This window comes from Poecilia mexicana, unplaced genomic scaffold, assembly GCF_051168715.1.
Source record: "Poecilia mexicana isolate PSO_F unplaced genomic scaffold, ASM5116871v1 scaffold_23, whole genome shotgun sequence".
Taxonomy (NCBI): domain Eukaryota; kingdom Metazoa; phylum Chordata; class Actinopteri; order Cyprinodontiformes; family Poeciliidae; genus Poecilia; species Poecilia mexicana.
The window spans coordinates 12,566,520-12,583,353 of record NW_028263392.1 but is presented as its reverse complement, the minus strand read 5'-3'; the positions used below and the strand labels follow the sequence as shown (position 1 = coordinate 12,583,353).

Sequence of the window (16,834 nt, the reverse complement as noted above, 5' to 3'; positions counted from 1 at the left end):
TGAGTTTTAAATGTTTGAGTTTGTTGATTTTCAGGCCTAAAACCCCCTACTGGTTAAAAGAAATGAAGCAGTTAAACTCCATATGTGTGTTATTACCTAATTCTAAGGACTCCAGCCAATTTCTATCAACATTGCGCTCAGTCAGTTAATTGCTTTTAAAGAGTCATATCCCCATTTACACTCCAAAAGTTCAAAACGAAATAAATAGACTTATTTTTCATTAGGATTTATTGATGCTGAAGTTTTAGTGGCACTTTATGACATGTTTTTATGAATATCTGAGCTCTTTGGAGTCATGTTGGCTATGTAATAAAACATTTAATTACCTCTGAGGTCAGAGTGCTGCGTATTTACAACTACAGCACAGTCGCCTGCTACATGTGACCAGTTATGTTTTGTGTGTTTTTTGAGTCACTGACTACATCTGTGTCTGGTTTGAAAGTGATCTTTTAACCAAACTAAAGACTTTTTTAGGCTTGTGTTTATTTCCAGTCATATTCCTGTGAACATGCTAAAATTAGCCGCCAGTCTTCTAGCATGGGGCTGATTTTTTAAGAGATTTTGATCATGGGTTGACCCTGAAGCAGAAAGGCCTTTCACATGTTGCCTCTAATGCAAGAAAAACTCAAATGACTCATATTGAGTTGTCCATGTGCCTTGTTATTGTTGTCTGAATGGATTGATTTGGTTTATTTCTACACTTGGCGGCTCACGTTTTCGTTTTATTTCCCGTCTCTTGAAGGATGTGGAGAAGGAACGAGAAGTACGGACGGAGTTCAGCAGGGAGGAAATCCAGCAGAAAATTGACCAGTACAACTCTCTGACCAGAGACTACCTTAAAATGACACTGGTGAGTGGATACCGTACCGTATGACGCTAAACATGAAGAATGTTTCTCATTTTATCTTAACATGTTCTCCTGTGTGAAGAGAGTTAAAGCTGCCCTTTGTCTTTGTGTATTAAAAATAGCAGGGATGCACCATGTACCAGTTCAATAAAGAAAAACAGTTCTAAATTTACTTAAAACATTTCTTTTTTTAAAAAAAACACAGACATAATGTACTAAATTACAATTATTTTTTAATAACTCTTCACCATTGTAGCATACTTAAATACACCAATAGCTTCTCAAGCTTGATCAAACATGAAAAAACAACAACTTTAGGAATATAACAGCTGATGTAAAATAAATAACCAGCACTCCAAAAATATGGAAAGGTTTTCATGAGAAGCATTTTGAATTTTTTCTTCCATTTGGGTCTCAGCTGCTTCTAAAATCAGCCAAAATGATAAAAAAAAAAACCAAAAAAACCACCTAGCTGTATTTTAGCAACAAGTTAATGTTTTTTGGTGTCTGGAAAATGAAACGTTTCAAAAACTCTCAAAAGTAATGTCACATTCCATGGGAATTGTGCTGTTACCTAGCAACCCCAGCCAAGCCCAGCCTGTTACCTAGCAACGCCAGTGGAACACAAGCATGTTTGGTCAGTTGGTTTCATGGTTGCTGGATAAGACGAGCGTTTTATTGTTCAAAATCTCATTATCTAAGAACAATTTTCTGTAAAAATTGTAATGAACATGTTTTATATGGGCCATAGATTGATCCCAACCTGTTCAAGGAGTTAAATTAGTGCTGAAAACTTTTAATTCTGCTGCTAAACGGCGCTGTGTTTTGATTCAGCAGATGTGGATTGTGCAGGAGGTAACAACAGTTCACACTCGAGGTTCCAGGTTGTTGCTGGTTTTTCAGTGTTAAGGCCGGTTCCCTCCTGCTCCCTGCATTCCCGAACACTCACATCAGACCGTGATGTTATTCCTGCTATTGTTCTCCCCTACAGTGTGTTTCCCTTGGCACTGACAGATGTGTTTGAAGTTCACTGCTAAAATGGTGGTGCTAAACTTTTATAAGGAGTTTTGCCTCAGGCTTCTGTGAAGTAAAACATTTGGATTTCAGATTAAATATTTTAACTGCATGGAATAAAAAGACTATAAAAGTTGTTTTCAGATTTTTTTTCAGTGGAAGTGCAGTGATTTGCATTTTTTTCTAACTACGGCTGAAAGCATTAATTGGATTAATTGTGATTAATCGATTATTGAAATAATAAGTAACCAATTTACCAATTGATTATCATTAACTGCAGTATACAGACTCAAAATCCCAGAAATATTCAGAGCAGTAACTGAGACAAAACTGTACAAAATGTACGCTTTGCATTTAAGATATCAACGCCTTTGTCTGTAAATGTTTTAACCAATAGAAATCACTGAAAGAATGCCACATTGTTGAATTTTAGGCAATAAAATGTTTTTCTTATTAAAAAAAAAATTAGTTTATTTATCTGACTTTTTTGAAGTATTTTAATATTATATTTTAAAAAAAGTTTGAGGTTAAATGAAAATTTGCTGAATTTGCGTATTATTTTTATCCGATTAATTGTCAGAACAAACAATATAATTATTGGTTATTAGAATAATTATTAGTTGCAGCCCCATTTCTAATGATTTGGACAGAAAACCGGCAGATCCTCACGGTTTGAGCTCCTTGCTTCCTGGAAATGTTGAGGCTAAAATAAACGACTCGGACCGGATTCTTTCCACTCCCGTAACAAAATATTCACCGACACCAGAGCGGTTTGCTGCCACACCTTATTTTGTCTTTGCTCTTTTTTTCTGATTTTTATCTCTACTCCTGTTTTGTCTTGGATGACAAACCCCCGGGACTCGCGCCTGCGGCTTTGAGCTGACGTTGTAACTGTCCGTCTTTCAGAACCCTACTGGTGTGTTCACTGGTTTCGTCAAGGTCATGATGGATCTGAGGCGGCCGGTGACGGTGCGCGGAGGTCAGAGGGCAGCGGGAGGAGCCACGATGGGGGAGGCCTTCTATCTACCGCGAGGAGTCATCAACACTCTCCACATCAGCTCCGAAAACACGGTCAAGCAGGTGGGGAATGCACACAGATGCACTTTTCAGCTCACAGCCACCTGGGAAAATTAATGAGGATCTGATGACACATGAGGTGAAGTCAAGGTCAGAGAGACAAAACAGAAAGTTTAGTCCAAATGAAAGGCAGCAAAACTCTAAACTCCAAACTCTATAGATCTGATAATTCGGTGCTCAAGTTAAGGTCTGGGGGCCATTTGTGGCTCCTGGACTGATTTCTTGCGGCCTTCTAACCACAATTCAAGAATAAATTTAATATTAATAAACTGTAGGGTTGTTCACTTGGGAAGTTTCTGAATCACCAATTAATAATTTTATATCAATAGGAATTTTTTTTACAGTAATTTAAACCAGGTAAAGCTAAAAAACACTTGAGTTTTTGGTAAAACGTATTTACAGACTAAGTAAACTAAGATTTTTCCTTATTTTATATGCAAAATGCATTTTTTAAATAATCGATTATGCTGACGATTAATTGATTAAACTGATTAAAAATTAACATATTATTCAATTTTCTTTACATAATCTCTTGAACCTTTTGTGTAGTTCTAGAAATATATTAAGAGACTAATAAACAAATAATTAAATTCTCTTTTTAAATAAGAAGATAAACATTTTATGCCTGAAATGCACAGTATAGCCTTCCTTTAGTGAATTTGAACCAAGTGAAGCTAAAACTACATAACTTGAGGAGTTTTGGGTAAAACATATGTAGAGATAAAGGATTCATTTTTTATTTTAAATGCAAAATGTATATAGTTTTTGTAAAGTTTTGACTTAACACACTCAGAGCAGCAATTATTTCAGCAAATTGCCTTTTTTGAGTCTTTTAGCAATTAATCAATTACTAAATTAATTCACAATTATGTCAATAATTGATTAATCACGATTAATTGTTTCAGCTCTAACGCAACGCGGCGAATAATTATGAATTGAAAAAAATATTTTAATACTCTTTATAGGAAATAAAAATCTGAAAAGTGTGGCGTGTAACTGTTTAAGCCCCCTTGACTTAATATGTTGCATATATTTATATATTTTAATATATTAAGCTAGTAAAATCTGGACAGTTGAGTCTGGTGCATTTTAAGATGGAAAATATTTAGGAGGGTTTCCCAAAATAAATCCACAATTTCACCTAAAGTTGTAAAATCGTTGTAGTTTAGTAAAGTGTTTATGAGTAACGTTTTGTGTTTGTGCGTTCAGGTGATCATGGCGCTGCTGAACAAGTTCACGGTGGCAGACAACCCGGCCAAGTACGCGCTGTACAAGCGTTGCCGTAGAGACGAGCAGGGTGAGTCTTCCTCACCGTTTCGCAGATGCAGTTTCATGCCGATCATGCCGGGCGCAGTATCAGATGCTTGAGCTGTGATGTGTGGAGGCCTCGCCCTCGAGTTGAATACCACAGGGTTCACTCAACTACGACAACACACCAGGGATACCCAGGAATACACACACAAACACACACACACACACACGGTGTAGGATTTCACCTCTGTTTGAGTCTAGTTAACAGCTCAGACTGAGGAGACACTTTATCACCCACAAACCTCCAATATGAGCTTTCAGATGTTTATCTTCAAAGTTATTTATCAGTAGAATATTTATAAGCATTTGTGGAGTTTCTTTTATGCCACTCCTGGTTTGGTTTACGATAATTACGGGAGTGAAGCCGTGTCTGCTAATTAAAGGCTGTGTCTAGACAGATATGTATGTAAAATTTAAAGGCTTCAATTTGACTTTTAATTAGAAAGTAAAAATTTTTACTGAGTTGTGGGCATGAGATGGAAGAATGTTTTAGGAATGAATGTTTTGAATTTTTATACATTGGTTGTCAGTGTTTGCTTAATCTATATTTTCCCTCACTGTCTGGTGTCAAATCAAGCTAAATTTCTATTTTAGGATAATTTTTAAACTATGAATTGAGTTAAACGTTTTGAATTCCCTTCTACCATCATCTCTCAATAATTTTATGTAATTTTGATCCATTCCTCCTGACAGAATCGGTGTAACTGGGTCAGGTAACCCAGCTTTTTTTAATTGAACAAATCAAAATACACTGTAAAAACACCATATCCTACCAAGTATTTTTCTAGCTTCTAGTGCAAATATCTCAGTACACTTAAAACAAGACAAAACTAACTTAAAAGTAACTTTTCAGAAGGAAATAAAAGCTTGTTTTACAGAAAGAGTACCTTAATATTGATTTAAAAAGTACTAGTTCCTTTGGAGGATTATTTTACTTTCAACATGGGGAAAAGTGTTGTTCTAACCCAAATAATCTGCAGATGAAACTAGAACTTTTTCATCAAAATTAAGGAATTATTTACTTAAATTAAGGTTATATATCTTGCTTAAATGTTACTTGTAAGCTTGTTTTGTCTTATTTCAACTAATCTAAGATATTTGCAGTAGAAACTAGGGAAACATAATTTTAAGATTTTTTTGTTTTTGCAGTGTGGCACCTTTAGGCGTCTATAAGATGTAAATTTTACTTGAACCAGAACTGATGTCTAATATTTTGGCTTATTTCTGTTTGTTTTCCCAAGATGTCACACAACGAGGCATTATGTTTGAAGTTCTGTCATTAAATAAATCCGGAGGCGTGGCTCCAATTAACTCTGATGTTGTGAATCAGAAGCTTTAAAAGAAATTACATCATCACGTTTTTTAAAAACAACCTTTAAATGTAATTTTGCTGTATTTAAGCTTCTGAATTCCAAGAAATTAACCAATTGTTTTAGGAATTAGCAAACAGGAATGATTCAAGGTTTCAACATTTCAGCTGGATGTTGAACTTTGACCCCGTTTTCTCATAGAGTTGGTGGTTGTTAAAGTGCCACACCCATCCAGGTGTGTTTATACCGCAGCACCTGTATGGATGTGTGTTGATGTTTACCTCCCCGATGTGTGTTGCAGTGTATGTGTGCAAGCTGGCGGACGTTGAGAAGCCGCTGTTCCTTCGCCTGGTGGCCGGACCCGACCTCGACACGCTCAGCTTCGTTCTGAGAGAACAACAGACCGGAGAAGTTATGGTGCGACCAGCTGGACTCTTCCCAAATCTGTTCCCACTTTGTTTTCCTGTTCTTCCCAGTCGTCTTCTGTGTTCTTTCCTGTTTTTCTTTCATTTCAACCTTAAAAGGGACCTGTTAGGCTTTTTTATATTTCTATTTGGGTGTCAACTGCTTCTAAAAACAACCCCAGTGCTTAAAAAATATATATTCTAGCTTTTGTGGAGGGCAAAAAGTTGATGTTCTTTGGTGTCTGGAAAATAAGCCATTTCAAAAACCTCACATTTGTTAAGTCGCATTCCATGGGCACTTAATTGTTACCTAGCAACTCCAGGCAAGCTCAGCCCGTTACCTAGCAAGCCAAGCTGAACTCCAGCATGTTTGGTCAGCTGGTTTTCTCCTGGTGGCTGTACAATGCCTGCTGGAAGAGTTATCAGAAACCACTTTCTGTATGATTGCTGGTTGTGCAGGAGGCTCTACTTCTGCTTTTCAAAGATGTACGGTTTTCTGCAGCCAGTTTTACGCGCGGGTATAAACGTTGCGTTTGGGGGGGCGTGGCCAGAAGTAGCTTATTATGATTTAAAGTGACAAGACGCCCTAAAACGGCAGAACTGAGCAGAGTAAAATCTCATCATCTAAGAATAATGTACAAAAAAATTTTTGTATCGCCCATAGACCTATCCTGACCTGTTCAAGTAAGAACAATAGGTCACCTTTAAAAAATGTGTACGCTACACTTTTCAGATTTTCATAACCTTCCTTTTTCTTAGTTCTCCACGTCTTTGTTGTTGTCCATCACGTAAAATAACTTTGAAACACTTTGAGTCTTTGCAGCATTAGAAACATAAACGTCTGTATTTTCCTCTCTAGTGGGATGCCTTCTCCATCCCAGAGCTGCGAAACTTTCTCCGGATACTTGACAAAGAAGAGCAGGAGCAGAAGGAGGCGATAATTCGCCGCTATGAGGTCTGCCGCCAGAGACTGCAGGAGGCCATGATGGCGGTCGGATCGCCTTCGTAGAGGATTCACCCTCCTACAAACCAAACGGACGTTGTTTTTCTGTTGTTAATCTCCTCGGAGGTGAACGTGTTGGTGGAGGGACGGCTGTGAACACGGAGGGAAGCAGCACCTGGACGGAGGGATGGTTTGGATAAAAGACATGAAGGACAAATAAGAAAATGAATGAACTTGTAGACTTCCTTCACTCGCCAAAGATCCATTCACGTGCCACATTATTTCCTCTCAACCATCCCTCGTTCTTTTTTCTTCTGCTGTCACATAATTTATCTTGATTCCTTTTTGTTTCTTTCACTTTATTTTAACTAGTGAAAGACTTGAGGCTGTATTTTTTTTTTAATTTAATGCCTTTGTCTTAAAGGTTTGTAAATATTTTTTCTTAATTTATATGGGCAAAGCTTTATTTTTTTTTCTCCTTTTTTTTTTAAAAAAGCGAGTCTTATTTTGTTTCGTTTCGAGGAGGAGACAGACGTGTTTTTGACACAGACAGAGAATAGTTTATCAGGGCTTTTACTAGCTGATGAGTGAATCAGATGCGTGTAATTAAACAAAAACTCTGAGAAATTGAGAAATGAGAAAGGTAAACTGGATGTAGGGATGTAGTTGGAAATGGAGAAGTATTTCTACAGAAAAAGTAGCTTTTTACAAAAAGTATGGAGTCCCAGATGTGCCAAACTCAAAAACTTATATATTTATTTTACCTAAAAAAGTGGTTTATATTAAATATCTTAAATTGCTTTTATGTTTTATTATTTTTAAAGAAATAAAAAAATACAAGATCCACATGTTAATATAAAATATTTGAAATTTCTTTGTCACATTTATTTTTTTTAGTACAATATTATGTTTAAGTCATTTTTGTCTTTTTCTTTGAATTTCGGCATGACGTTAGAGTCTTACGACTTTTTAAAAACATTAATTTCCGTATATAATTTAGTTAGCTGTAATATTAAGATAAGTCATCACTATCAATGATTATTAAATATTTTGTTTAAGGAGAAATCATTGTTTTTCTATTTATTTTTAGCATATTTTTTTTAGAAAACAATCTGAAAAGTTATGGAATATAAGTATGTTTTGCTCAGAACCTTATCACTTCTTTGACTTGTTATACTTACTGCTTATAGTTTTAGATTTTGAAATATTAGTAATACATTACGGGTTCATATTTGAAACCTTATGAAATGTAATTGAGTCAGTTTTTTATAACATTGATTTTGGCACATTTTGGTCTCCATAACCAGACGCTTCAAACATATGGAAGCACATTGCTGCCTTTGCAAAGCAAAATATTGTGTGCTTTGTGCAAATTGTGAGTGGTTAAGTCTTAATTTTAACTTTCAGATTCCTACTTTTGATGTTTTGTCACAAAATTATGACATCAAATATGGTTAAGTGTTGATTATAATCTTCACTTTTAACATAATTATAGGATATAAAGTAAAAATTGCGAGCTTTAGTTATAATATTGAGTTTTACAGCTGGAAACTCATAATTATGACATAATTGAGGTTCATTTTTATTATTTTAACATTTAAAGTCGTAAACTTTATTTACAGTAAATATGGCATTTTATTTCTTTGCACTGACAGGAATGGGCCTCCAAACTGGTACAGCTAAATCTAAGCATGGGGTACTGATTGTAAAGATATTTTAGCAGAAAATGTTATATTCTTATCAAGTTAGATTTAGTAGAAATATTTTTCAGTGATATTAGGAAAATCTAGTTTGTGCAGGAAAAAGATGCAAATAGTTTCTGGAAGTCGACTGAGTGAGTTTGAGGAAGTAGGAGCGAAATATGAAATGTTTACAAGGAAGAAAACATAAGATTGTGGTAAATGTCAAGTTGAAATGTCCAGCTTTGACCTCCAAGCTGAGATACTCCAGAGAGAAACAGGAAGTGAGGATGGGAAAAACGATCCTAAGAAAAAGAAGGTGCAAAAAGTTTTACGGAGATGTTTTATTGTAAGAATTATCCACTTTTGGGAGTTTTTTGTTTGAATTTGTAAAAAAAAACCAAAAAAAAAACACACAATCAGTCTTTAAAGGAGTATGAAGACAATCATAAGGATTTATGATAGCTGATGTTTTTTCTCTGCTGATGCTGAATGACGTCACGCTGATGGTGCTGCAGGGAATGCTGTACAATGACGCCCTCTGGCGGCCATTTACCGCAACTATTTTCTTAAATCTGTGTCAAACATGCATTGCTCATCTGATAGATTTATTCTTTCTGCTGTTTTTTGTCTTTTTTGTTATAACCAAAGATATTTTTGTGTTGTTGCCAGGAGCAAAATGATACCAGAGGCCTCTTCCCAATTCAGGGAACGATTTATAACATTTAGAGTTTTATTTAAAGGGTAAATTAACCCTGATTTATTCTTATATCAAACACTGGGTTTAGTTTATGGAAGGAGAAAGGGGCTTTAGGAATTTGAATCTTTTCTGTAACTGAATAATTGTGAAAGTGAATCAGAGAAATGGTTGTTTTTACCAGTTAAAACATCATCTAGATCAGGGGTGTCCAAAGTCGGTCCTCGAGGACCGACTTTGGACACCCCTGATCTAGAGGGAAAATAAATGCATAAATCGGTCATTACTTTCTAATTTTTTCTAATTAGCAGTTTTGAAAGATAAATAGGTTCTAAAATACTATTTCTTGTCAAGACAAAGTGGTATTTTTGCCCCTTTTTTGCCTCCATATTCTTCAATTGAAAATGATGTGAAAGTCTGCATGGAATAAAAAAATTTAAATTTATTGGGTTTTTTGTGTTTCTTATAATTTTTTTCAAGCTGTTACCATTTATCACTCAATTTCCTAACTATTGCATCAAAAATTAGTGATAACACTAAACCAAACCTCCAAAGTTATATTTTCTCCTCATATTACAAGTGAAATTTGTTAAAAACACATAATTCAAAAGGAGGGAGTCTACAAAATGTTAATTTAACCCTAATCCTTTTTAGTACATGTACGAGTCCAGTAGATGCATTGCAGCACTATGCCTCCATCTAGCGGTCAGTTATGCGCCATTAACCTTAATTTTCCATTATATATATATATATATATATATATATATATATATATATATATATATATAATCAAGGAGTACTTGTTCGTGTTATATTGAAAATACTATATGCTTAATTTAGAATGTATTTGAGTGCAAATAAATATTTTCAACTTCTGCAAATGCATGGTACTCCTTCAGCCACTAGAGGGCGATACAGTTAAATGCTTAGCCTCATCTGAAGATAAAAAAAAATCCCATCTTTATGAAATACATTTAGGATGAAAGAATAAAATAAGCCATAATGTTAAGATGTTGCTGATGTTTTTATGGGATATTTAAATTAAAATCCTTGCACTTTACTGTGACGCAGGCTGACTTCCGCTGACAGGTATGGCGAACGGTGATTATGGGATTAAATTAAGTTATTTTAGTGGGGCAGAGAAACGGAAGAAGACGAAAGAAAGCCAAAGATAAAGGTAAGACGTTTGTTCATAACTTGGACACTTCCAAACCCTCAAATTTGAAGAAGTTTACAAAATGTTAAATCATAAATTTGTCCTCATAGCTTGCTAAGCTAAAAGCTAGCTGGTTTGGTTTAAACCGAGTTTTAGTGTTTTAAGTGAGCTAAAATAAAAATGACACGCAGTGGTTGAATCCACCAGTTGAAGTATTTTCACCTAACAATACTTCAGGATTACATCAGGTCAATTTATTGAGTTTAGTTTGTGTTTTATAAGTATTTTAAGTGCTAGAGGTAATTTTATTTAGCAATCAATGTACGGAAGAAGATTATGGCCATAATGTTAACAATTTTGACAATTTTAAGATTAAAGACATAATTCTGAGATTACTAAGAGCATAAAAATATCAACATTTTGAGATTAAAGTAATGAGAAAAAAGTAAGAATTCTGAAATTGTCAGTTTTTTTGGCTCTAATTTTCTTTTTCCTTAAGACTTTTATTGTTTTGCTACTTCCGTCCTATCAAGAGTGGATCTGTTGCTAATGCTATCGTGTACAGTTAGCTGTAAGCATTAGCTTAAACGGAAACAATAAACTTGAGATTTAGGTTCAGTTGTATTTTTACATAAAACTGTAACCAAATAGTAAAAATCCTAAACTGATCATTTTTATTATTTTGTGCTTCATCTCACAAAATATATTGTGCTAATGCTCACGCTAGCTTTAACATAAAAAGCGGACAAAATGGAGATTAGATTTTTGGCTACCTTTTTATATTTCCATCCTGCACTTAAAATGTGTAATAAACGACATTTTTAGCATCCCTGCCCGTTGAAAAGCTAAAAATTTACATTATCAATGCTGTGATTATAGCCGTTTCATTCTTCTGTCTAAAAATTTGAAAATCTGACTTTTATTTAGAGCAGTCTCTTTCGGAAAAACACTTCTTTAAAAAAAAAACAGATGCACATCTAAAACAAGATATTGCATGACTTACATTTTATTTGACCACTTTTAGAGTTGCTTTTAGAGTTAAAGTTGAGATCTGACTAAAAACATTTAATGCCCTAAAAGCTTGATTCCCACTGACATCATGGAGCTTTTATCCTCTGTTGTTTGACAGAAACCTCTTTAGATCTTTAGACAAAGCCTTATTGTCTTCTCCTTGGTCAAGATTAAAGTCTAACAGTCGGCGTGTTTCTTGCCGTTAAACTTTTGAACCTTAAACAGAGGAAATCTACCTCCTCTATCATGTCTGCATGTGTGTATGTGTGTTTCTAAACACACATTTCAGTTTTAGTGTACTTCATTCCTCTAAGAATCATAAGAATTTAGGAATAATATTTTAAACTTAATTTGTGGCGTTATCTCTGTTTTATTTGATATTCATTTCTTGTTTTATCTACAGTTTTCACGTCATGCCATTGTTTTTTTTTTAAGTTCAAGCAGTTAAAAGGCATGAGATCAAAACTTTAAACTGCTGCTGCACCAGTTACTCAACTAACTCACTCGCTCTTTGGTTACCTAGCAACTCACTCTTTGGTTACCTAGCAACAACCTGTTAATTCCAACTGTTAATTCCAACACATAGCCAGATGTGTTGGAAACCCCCACATCTGGTTATGCGGGGGTTTCCAAACTTTTTGCAAACAAGTTGTCAGAACTAAGTGGCCATATTTTGTCTAGTTAAAAATGGCAGGTAATTTGATTGCAATTTTTTTGTTATTGTGATTTCTGCTTTGGTTTTTGGAAATGCTGCATGTTTAAATGGCATTACTTGATTTAAGTACTGAAAGGTAAGTAAAAGCAAGTTTATTTTATTTTTTACTTTTTGAGTGTTTCTTTGTTTGTGTGTTGGGCTACAATACAAAGGCACTTTGCATTGTAGCCTAACACAATACAATTTTTTATTTGCACTATTTTCTAGTGCAAATATCTTAGTACACTTGAAATAAAACAAAGCTAACTTACAAGAAACATTAAAAAGACAAAAATAAGAGCTTGTTTTAACTTTTTATTCCCATTAAGGTGTCTTGTTCTAATGCCAGATTATTTTACGTACAACTACATCAATATTAAGGAATTGTTGACTTAAAACAAACACCCATATTTTACTGAAAATATGCGGCTCATAAAAGAAAACATATTTTGTGTTGTAGTTCAAATTTGTACCATTATTAAACCTCAATTGGGGGCCATGTTGGATTATTCCAAGGGCTGCAAATGGCCCATGGACCGCACTTTGAACACACCTGGACTAAAATATTTACTCTGCCTACATCCCCCAGAATGCTGTGCGGTTCTGCATCAAAATTCAGTGAAATTATTTAATTTTCTATTATCTATTGATATTGATCACGTCTGTCGTGACATATATTTCTAATTTCCAATCTGAACGTCATCTGTTGTGTTTTATTTGATATTTCTGTGACTAAAAATGAGCAGAAATGTAAACAGCGGGTGCAGTTTGTGACCGAGACCAGGAGATGGCGATAATACCTCAAAGCATGGAAAGTTTTCCCTTCAGACCACACACTGTGAACACACTCACACTGGGGGTGGGTTTGAAGAGAAAGCTTAGCTCAGATATTTGAGGGGAATACCAGCAAACGGACTCACTTCCTTCTCTATGCTGCTGTTGCATTTATTTTCTGAGAACAATCCACAAAAAAATCTGATTTTTGTTCGTTTTATTCCTCCTTTTTTGTAAACTGCTGTTTGAGGAAAAACTCATTAGTTCTGAAATGCTTTAATGTTTCATACATTTGCTGATGTATCACCAGGCAGCAAGTGTACACAGTCAACCACAGAGTATAAATGCTCTCTACAGAGCTGCTGAAGTTTCCCACTTGCTTAGCCAAGAGTCTGGGGACCGTGTGAAATGGTTTCTGTGTGCTGCAGAGTGGAACATGTCTGCACAGTGCCAGAGGCAGCAGGCCCCACGCTTAGTCATCTCTATGCTGTGTTGCTCAGATTGGAGGTATCTTCTCATTTCAGCCTGCAAGAGATGTTTCTTGATCTGAGTCAGCTGTTTTCAAAAGTGTTTCTGGCTTCAGATCTTCGCTGTTCATCTAAGTCTGGAAACCATCCGACCACCGCATATGACCGACGTGCTGCAAACAGTTTTCTGCGCTGTCTTGTAATCTGTCAGAGTGAAAAAGTCTTCCGTCATTCCTCATTTCTTTGAGGGTTGCATTCATGAAGCCTGAGTTAAATGGAGTCTGTAAAAGTGGTTTTGATCAACAGTTTTTCAAGTTTTCTTGAGGTATCTTTTTAGTGCTGGATAATAAATCAATAACAGTGTAAATTAAGATAGACACGTGATCAAGATCGGTAAATAAAATGTGTGATGGAAAACTCAGTATTTGGAACATTCACTGAACTCCGATCCAGAACTGCACAGCATTCTGGGAGATTTAGGCAGAGGAAAGAATTTAGCCACTGACTTCTCACAGCTAGCTAAAGGTTTGTGGCATCAACTAACTCACTCACTCTTCGGTTACTTAGCAACTCACTCACTCACTCTTTGGTTACCTAGCAACAGCCTGTCAAGTAACTTGCGCAGCAGCAGTTTAATGTTTTGCCACCGTGTCTCACAACTGCTTAAAAATAAAAAACGGCGAAATTTAAAATTAAATACTAATCAATAATTATCGACATCGACTGATGTGAACCGCTTATATCGTGATAAGTTTTCCTGCCCTATCGTCCAGCTTTAGTTTGACATTTTTAAGTTTTCTTTGGATCTTTCCTTTTTCTTTCCCTTTCTGTCCAGTAGCTAATCATCTCCGGATTTTATAAGCCACATGACTTTGACATAATTATGTACACAAATATTTTATCTTTTCTTTCAAATATTTCATGAATGCCCTACGCAAAAAAATCGACAAATAATTTGGAATTACCCTGCACAAAAAAAACATCTATAAGGTCTGCTATGTATTTGCACTGAATAAGAAAAAATATCAACTTCCCAAATACTGCTGGAAAATTCTTTATTTTTCTTATAAAATACTTCAATACCCAAATATTCAATCAGTAACACATTCTTAGAGGTCCTTACCACTTTAACACTTCAGATTTTTAGTCAAAAAACAATTTTCATGTAAGGTGTGTTTGCTTGTCAATGGCAACAACTTTAATTTTCATGCCTTGGATTTAAAAAGAAAAAAATCCCAGTTGAGTTCCAGTTTCTTAAAAATGGCTATGAGAATATTAGATATTTTTTCTACATTAAATATTCATAATAGTATTAATATTATTGGGATGTCAAATGGATGAAAAAGCATCCAAGGAAACTTTGAAATTTGGGAAATATTAAGAAATAAGAATTTAAACTTTTACACATCACAATTAAATTTTTTTTTTTTAGGCAATTCCTTTCAAACAGGAAGCATTTCATCTGGATGAACCATAATGTGGCAGTTGTGGATGTAAACTTTTTAATTATTTATATGACAACATATCAGATGGACATACTGTGTACACTAAACACTCCCAGCAGGTGCAAACATTTAGATCAGGATGATAAAAAAAAAAAAATCCAGCTTTTCCAAATGCTGATTATCACTCACCTTCTGTTTATACTTTAAATTAGCTCCGCCTCATTCAGCAACAAAAATACACCAATACTGATTCTTTCTATTGATACCATGCATGCAGAGAAACCCTCCAATTCCCGTAAACGAATGCTTTTGTTGGGCACTGTTAATGTTTAATTCAGCGCCTCAAAGTGGAACTAATGAGACTCTTTCATTTTCTGCTGTGTAGGTTCATTCATGACATGCATCACGTCATTTATTGATTATCTAAATTGGCCTCTAACTAGCTATCGGTGTCTTGGAGTTACAAAGGAATCTTGTAGAGTTAAGTTGAAAATTGAGGAAGCACATTAGCTTTATTTAGATTTTTTCCAACACAATTAATCAAGAAGTTCAGATGGTATGAATAATTTTAAAAGTAGACTGGATTTCAGTCTGCAGTGGGTTGATTTTTCCTCTTTTTGGATTTTGAATCAATTATTTGTAATCTCTATCACTTCAAAAACAGAAAATCTTAATTATTGTTGGTTTAGTTTGTTGTGCATACATCTTCGTACACTTAAAATAAGACAACTTGCAAATAACTTTTTAGGAATAATTTAGGTAATTCCAAGTTTAAGCCTGGGTTATTCCCCTCTTATTCTTCTATTTTTCCATCTCGGCTACATTAACTACATCACTTCATTTTTGTTTACATTTTGTGAAAAAGGAAGTTGTGCTAGTTTTCTTCAGAGTTTTTTGTGTCCTCTCCTTGAGTGGTTCTTGGTGAAGCGCCCCCAAAGGTGAGGAGGGGAACAGCTTTTTTAATTCTACTTGAAAATGCAACAAATGTTTCAACTTTGGTCCCCAATTGAACCAAATTTACCCTAAGATGTTGTTTTATTGTGGGGAAAAATGTCAAATTAAGTGAAAACGTTTGGGAAACTCTGTTCTTGATAAACCCAAACGCTCATAATGAAGCCGTACAGCGTAAACTTCACACCTTGAGGCTTTGCTTTGTTAACTCTTTAAATGAAAGCAGAAGATCTTTGTGTCGTTTCCTTCACTAGTCGTTGCTGCAGCGCCCCCACAGGTGAGGAGGGGAACATGTTTTTCTTTTAGTTTTGACAGTGCAGTGAGAAACTGAACCACAACAGCTGAAATTGTAACAAATGTTTCAACTTTGGTCCCCAATCGAACCAGATGTACCCTAAGAAGTTGTTTTTAGAGGTGTGCCGATCGATCGGTCACCAATCACAATCGGGCCGATTTTCGTGAAAAAGTGCATGATCGGTGATCGGCGATCATTGTCTCTTTTACCGATACCGATCACCTGCTTCTCATTTCCAACCTGCCTGTGCAGCTGGTCTCCTCTTTCTTTCACTCTGCGCAAACGCGCAGCAACAAATCCTAAGCAATGTGGAACTATAACGCATTGAGTGAATGGGGAAGTTTGCGTGTTGCGGCGGAAAATTGAAGCAGGTCAAAATGCATCAACACGACGAATCTAGTATGGAATAAAAACAATGCCATACTTGACGGAGATTGGCTCACTGCAGTAAAAAAGACATACGGAGGATCAGATAGCAGGTAAAGCAGCGCACAGCTACAAACACTCACCCGGATTAGCATGACGGTCAGAAAACTAAACAAATAACCCGCGAAATTATTTAAGTCTTCGAGCTGCGATGTAAGACGCTGGTTCTGCTCTCGCTGTTGAACCGCTGCTACGCTACAGGTAGTAATATTTGACAGACGGAGCTTCGCTTCTGCTCCACCTGGTAGTGACTCTCACACCGAACCTCTGCTTAAAGCTGCAGCATCTAACTTAAAAAAATAAATTTTACATACGTATTAAAACTTTCGCTGT

At 35.5% G+C, this 16,834-nt stretch overlaps 2 protein-coding genes across 4 annotated transcripts in view; both read left to right on the top strand.

Moving 5' to 3' along the window:
* Nucleotides 1–9,727, top strand: part of rassf3 (Ras association domain family member 3) — a 53,366-nt gene extending 43,639 nt beyond the window's left edge. For both annotated transcript variants that reach the window (XM_015000791.2, XM_088003005.1), the window contains 5 exons: nt 743–850; nt 2,768–2,941; nt 4,148–4,235; nt 5,861–5,976; nt 6,823–9,727. In XM_015000791.2, coding sequence (XP_014856277.2) covers nt 743–850; nt 2,768–2,941; nt 4,148–4,235; nt 5,861–5,976; nt 6,823–6,972 — 636 coding nt within the window. In that variant the 3' untranslated portion in view covers nt 6,973–9,727. The remainder of the gene's footprint in view (nt 1–742; nt 851–2,767; nt 2,942–4,147; nt 4,236–5,860; nt 5,977–6,822) is intronic.
* Nucleotides 9,728–10,366: 639 nt separating this feature from the next.
* LOC106926112 (G1/S-specific cyclin-D2) overlaps nt 10,367–16,834 on the top strand; it is a 60,742-nt gene continuing 54,274 nt past the window's right edge. Inside the window, exon 1 of one of the 2 annotated variants that reach the window (XM_088003576.1) lies at nt 10,367–10,459. The gene's annotated coding sequence lies outside the window, so the exon portion shown is untranslated. The remainder of the gene's footprint in view (nt 10,460–16,834) is intronic. The other variant, XM_015000784.2, reaches the window with a different exon arrangement.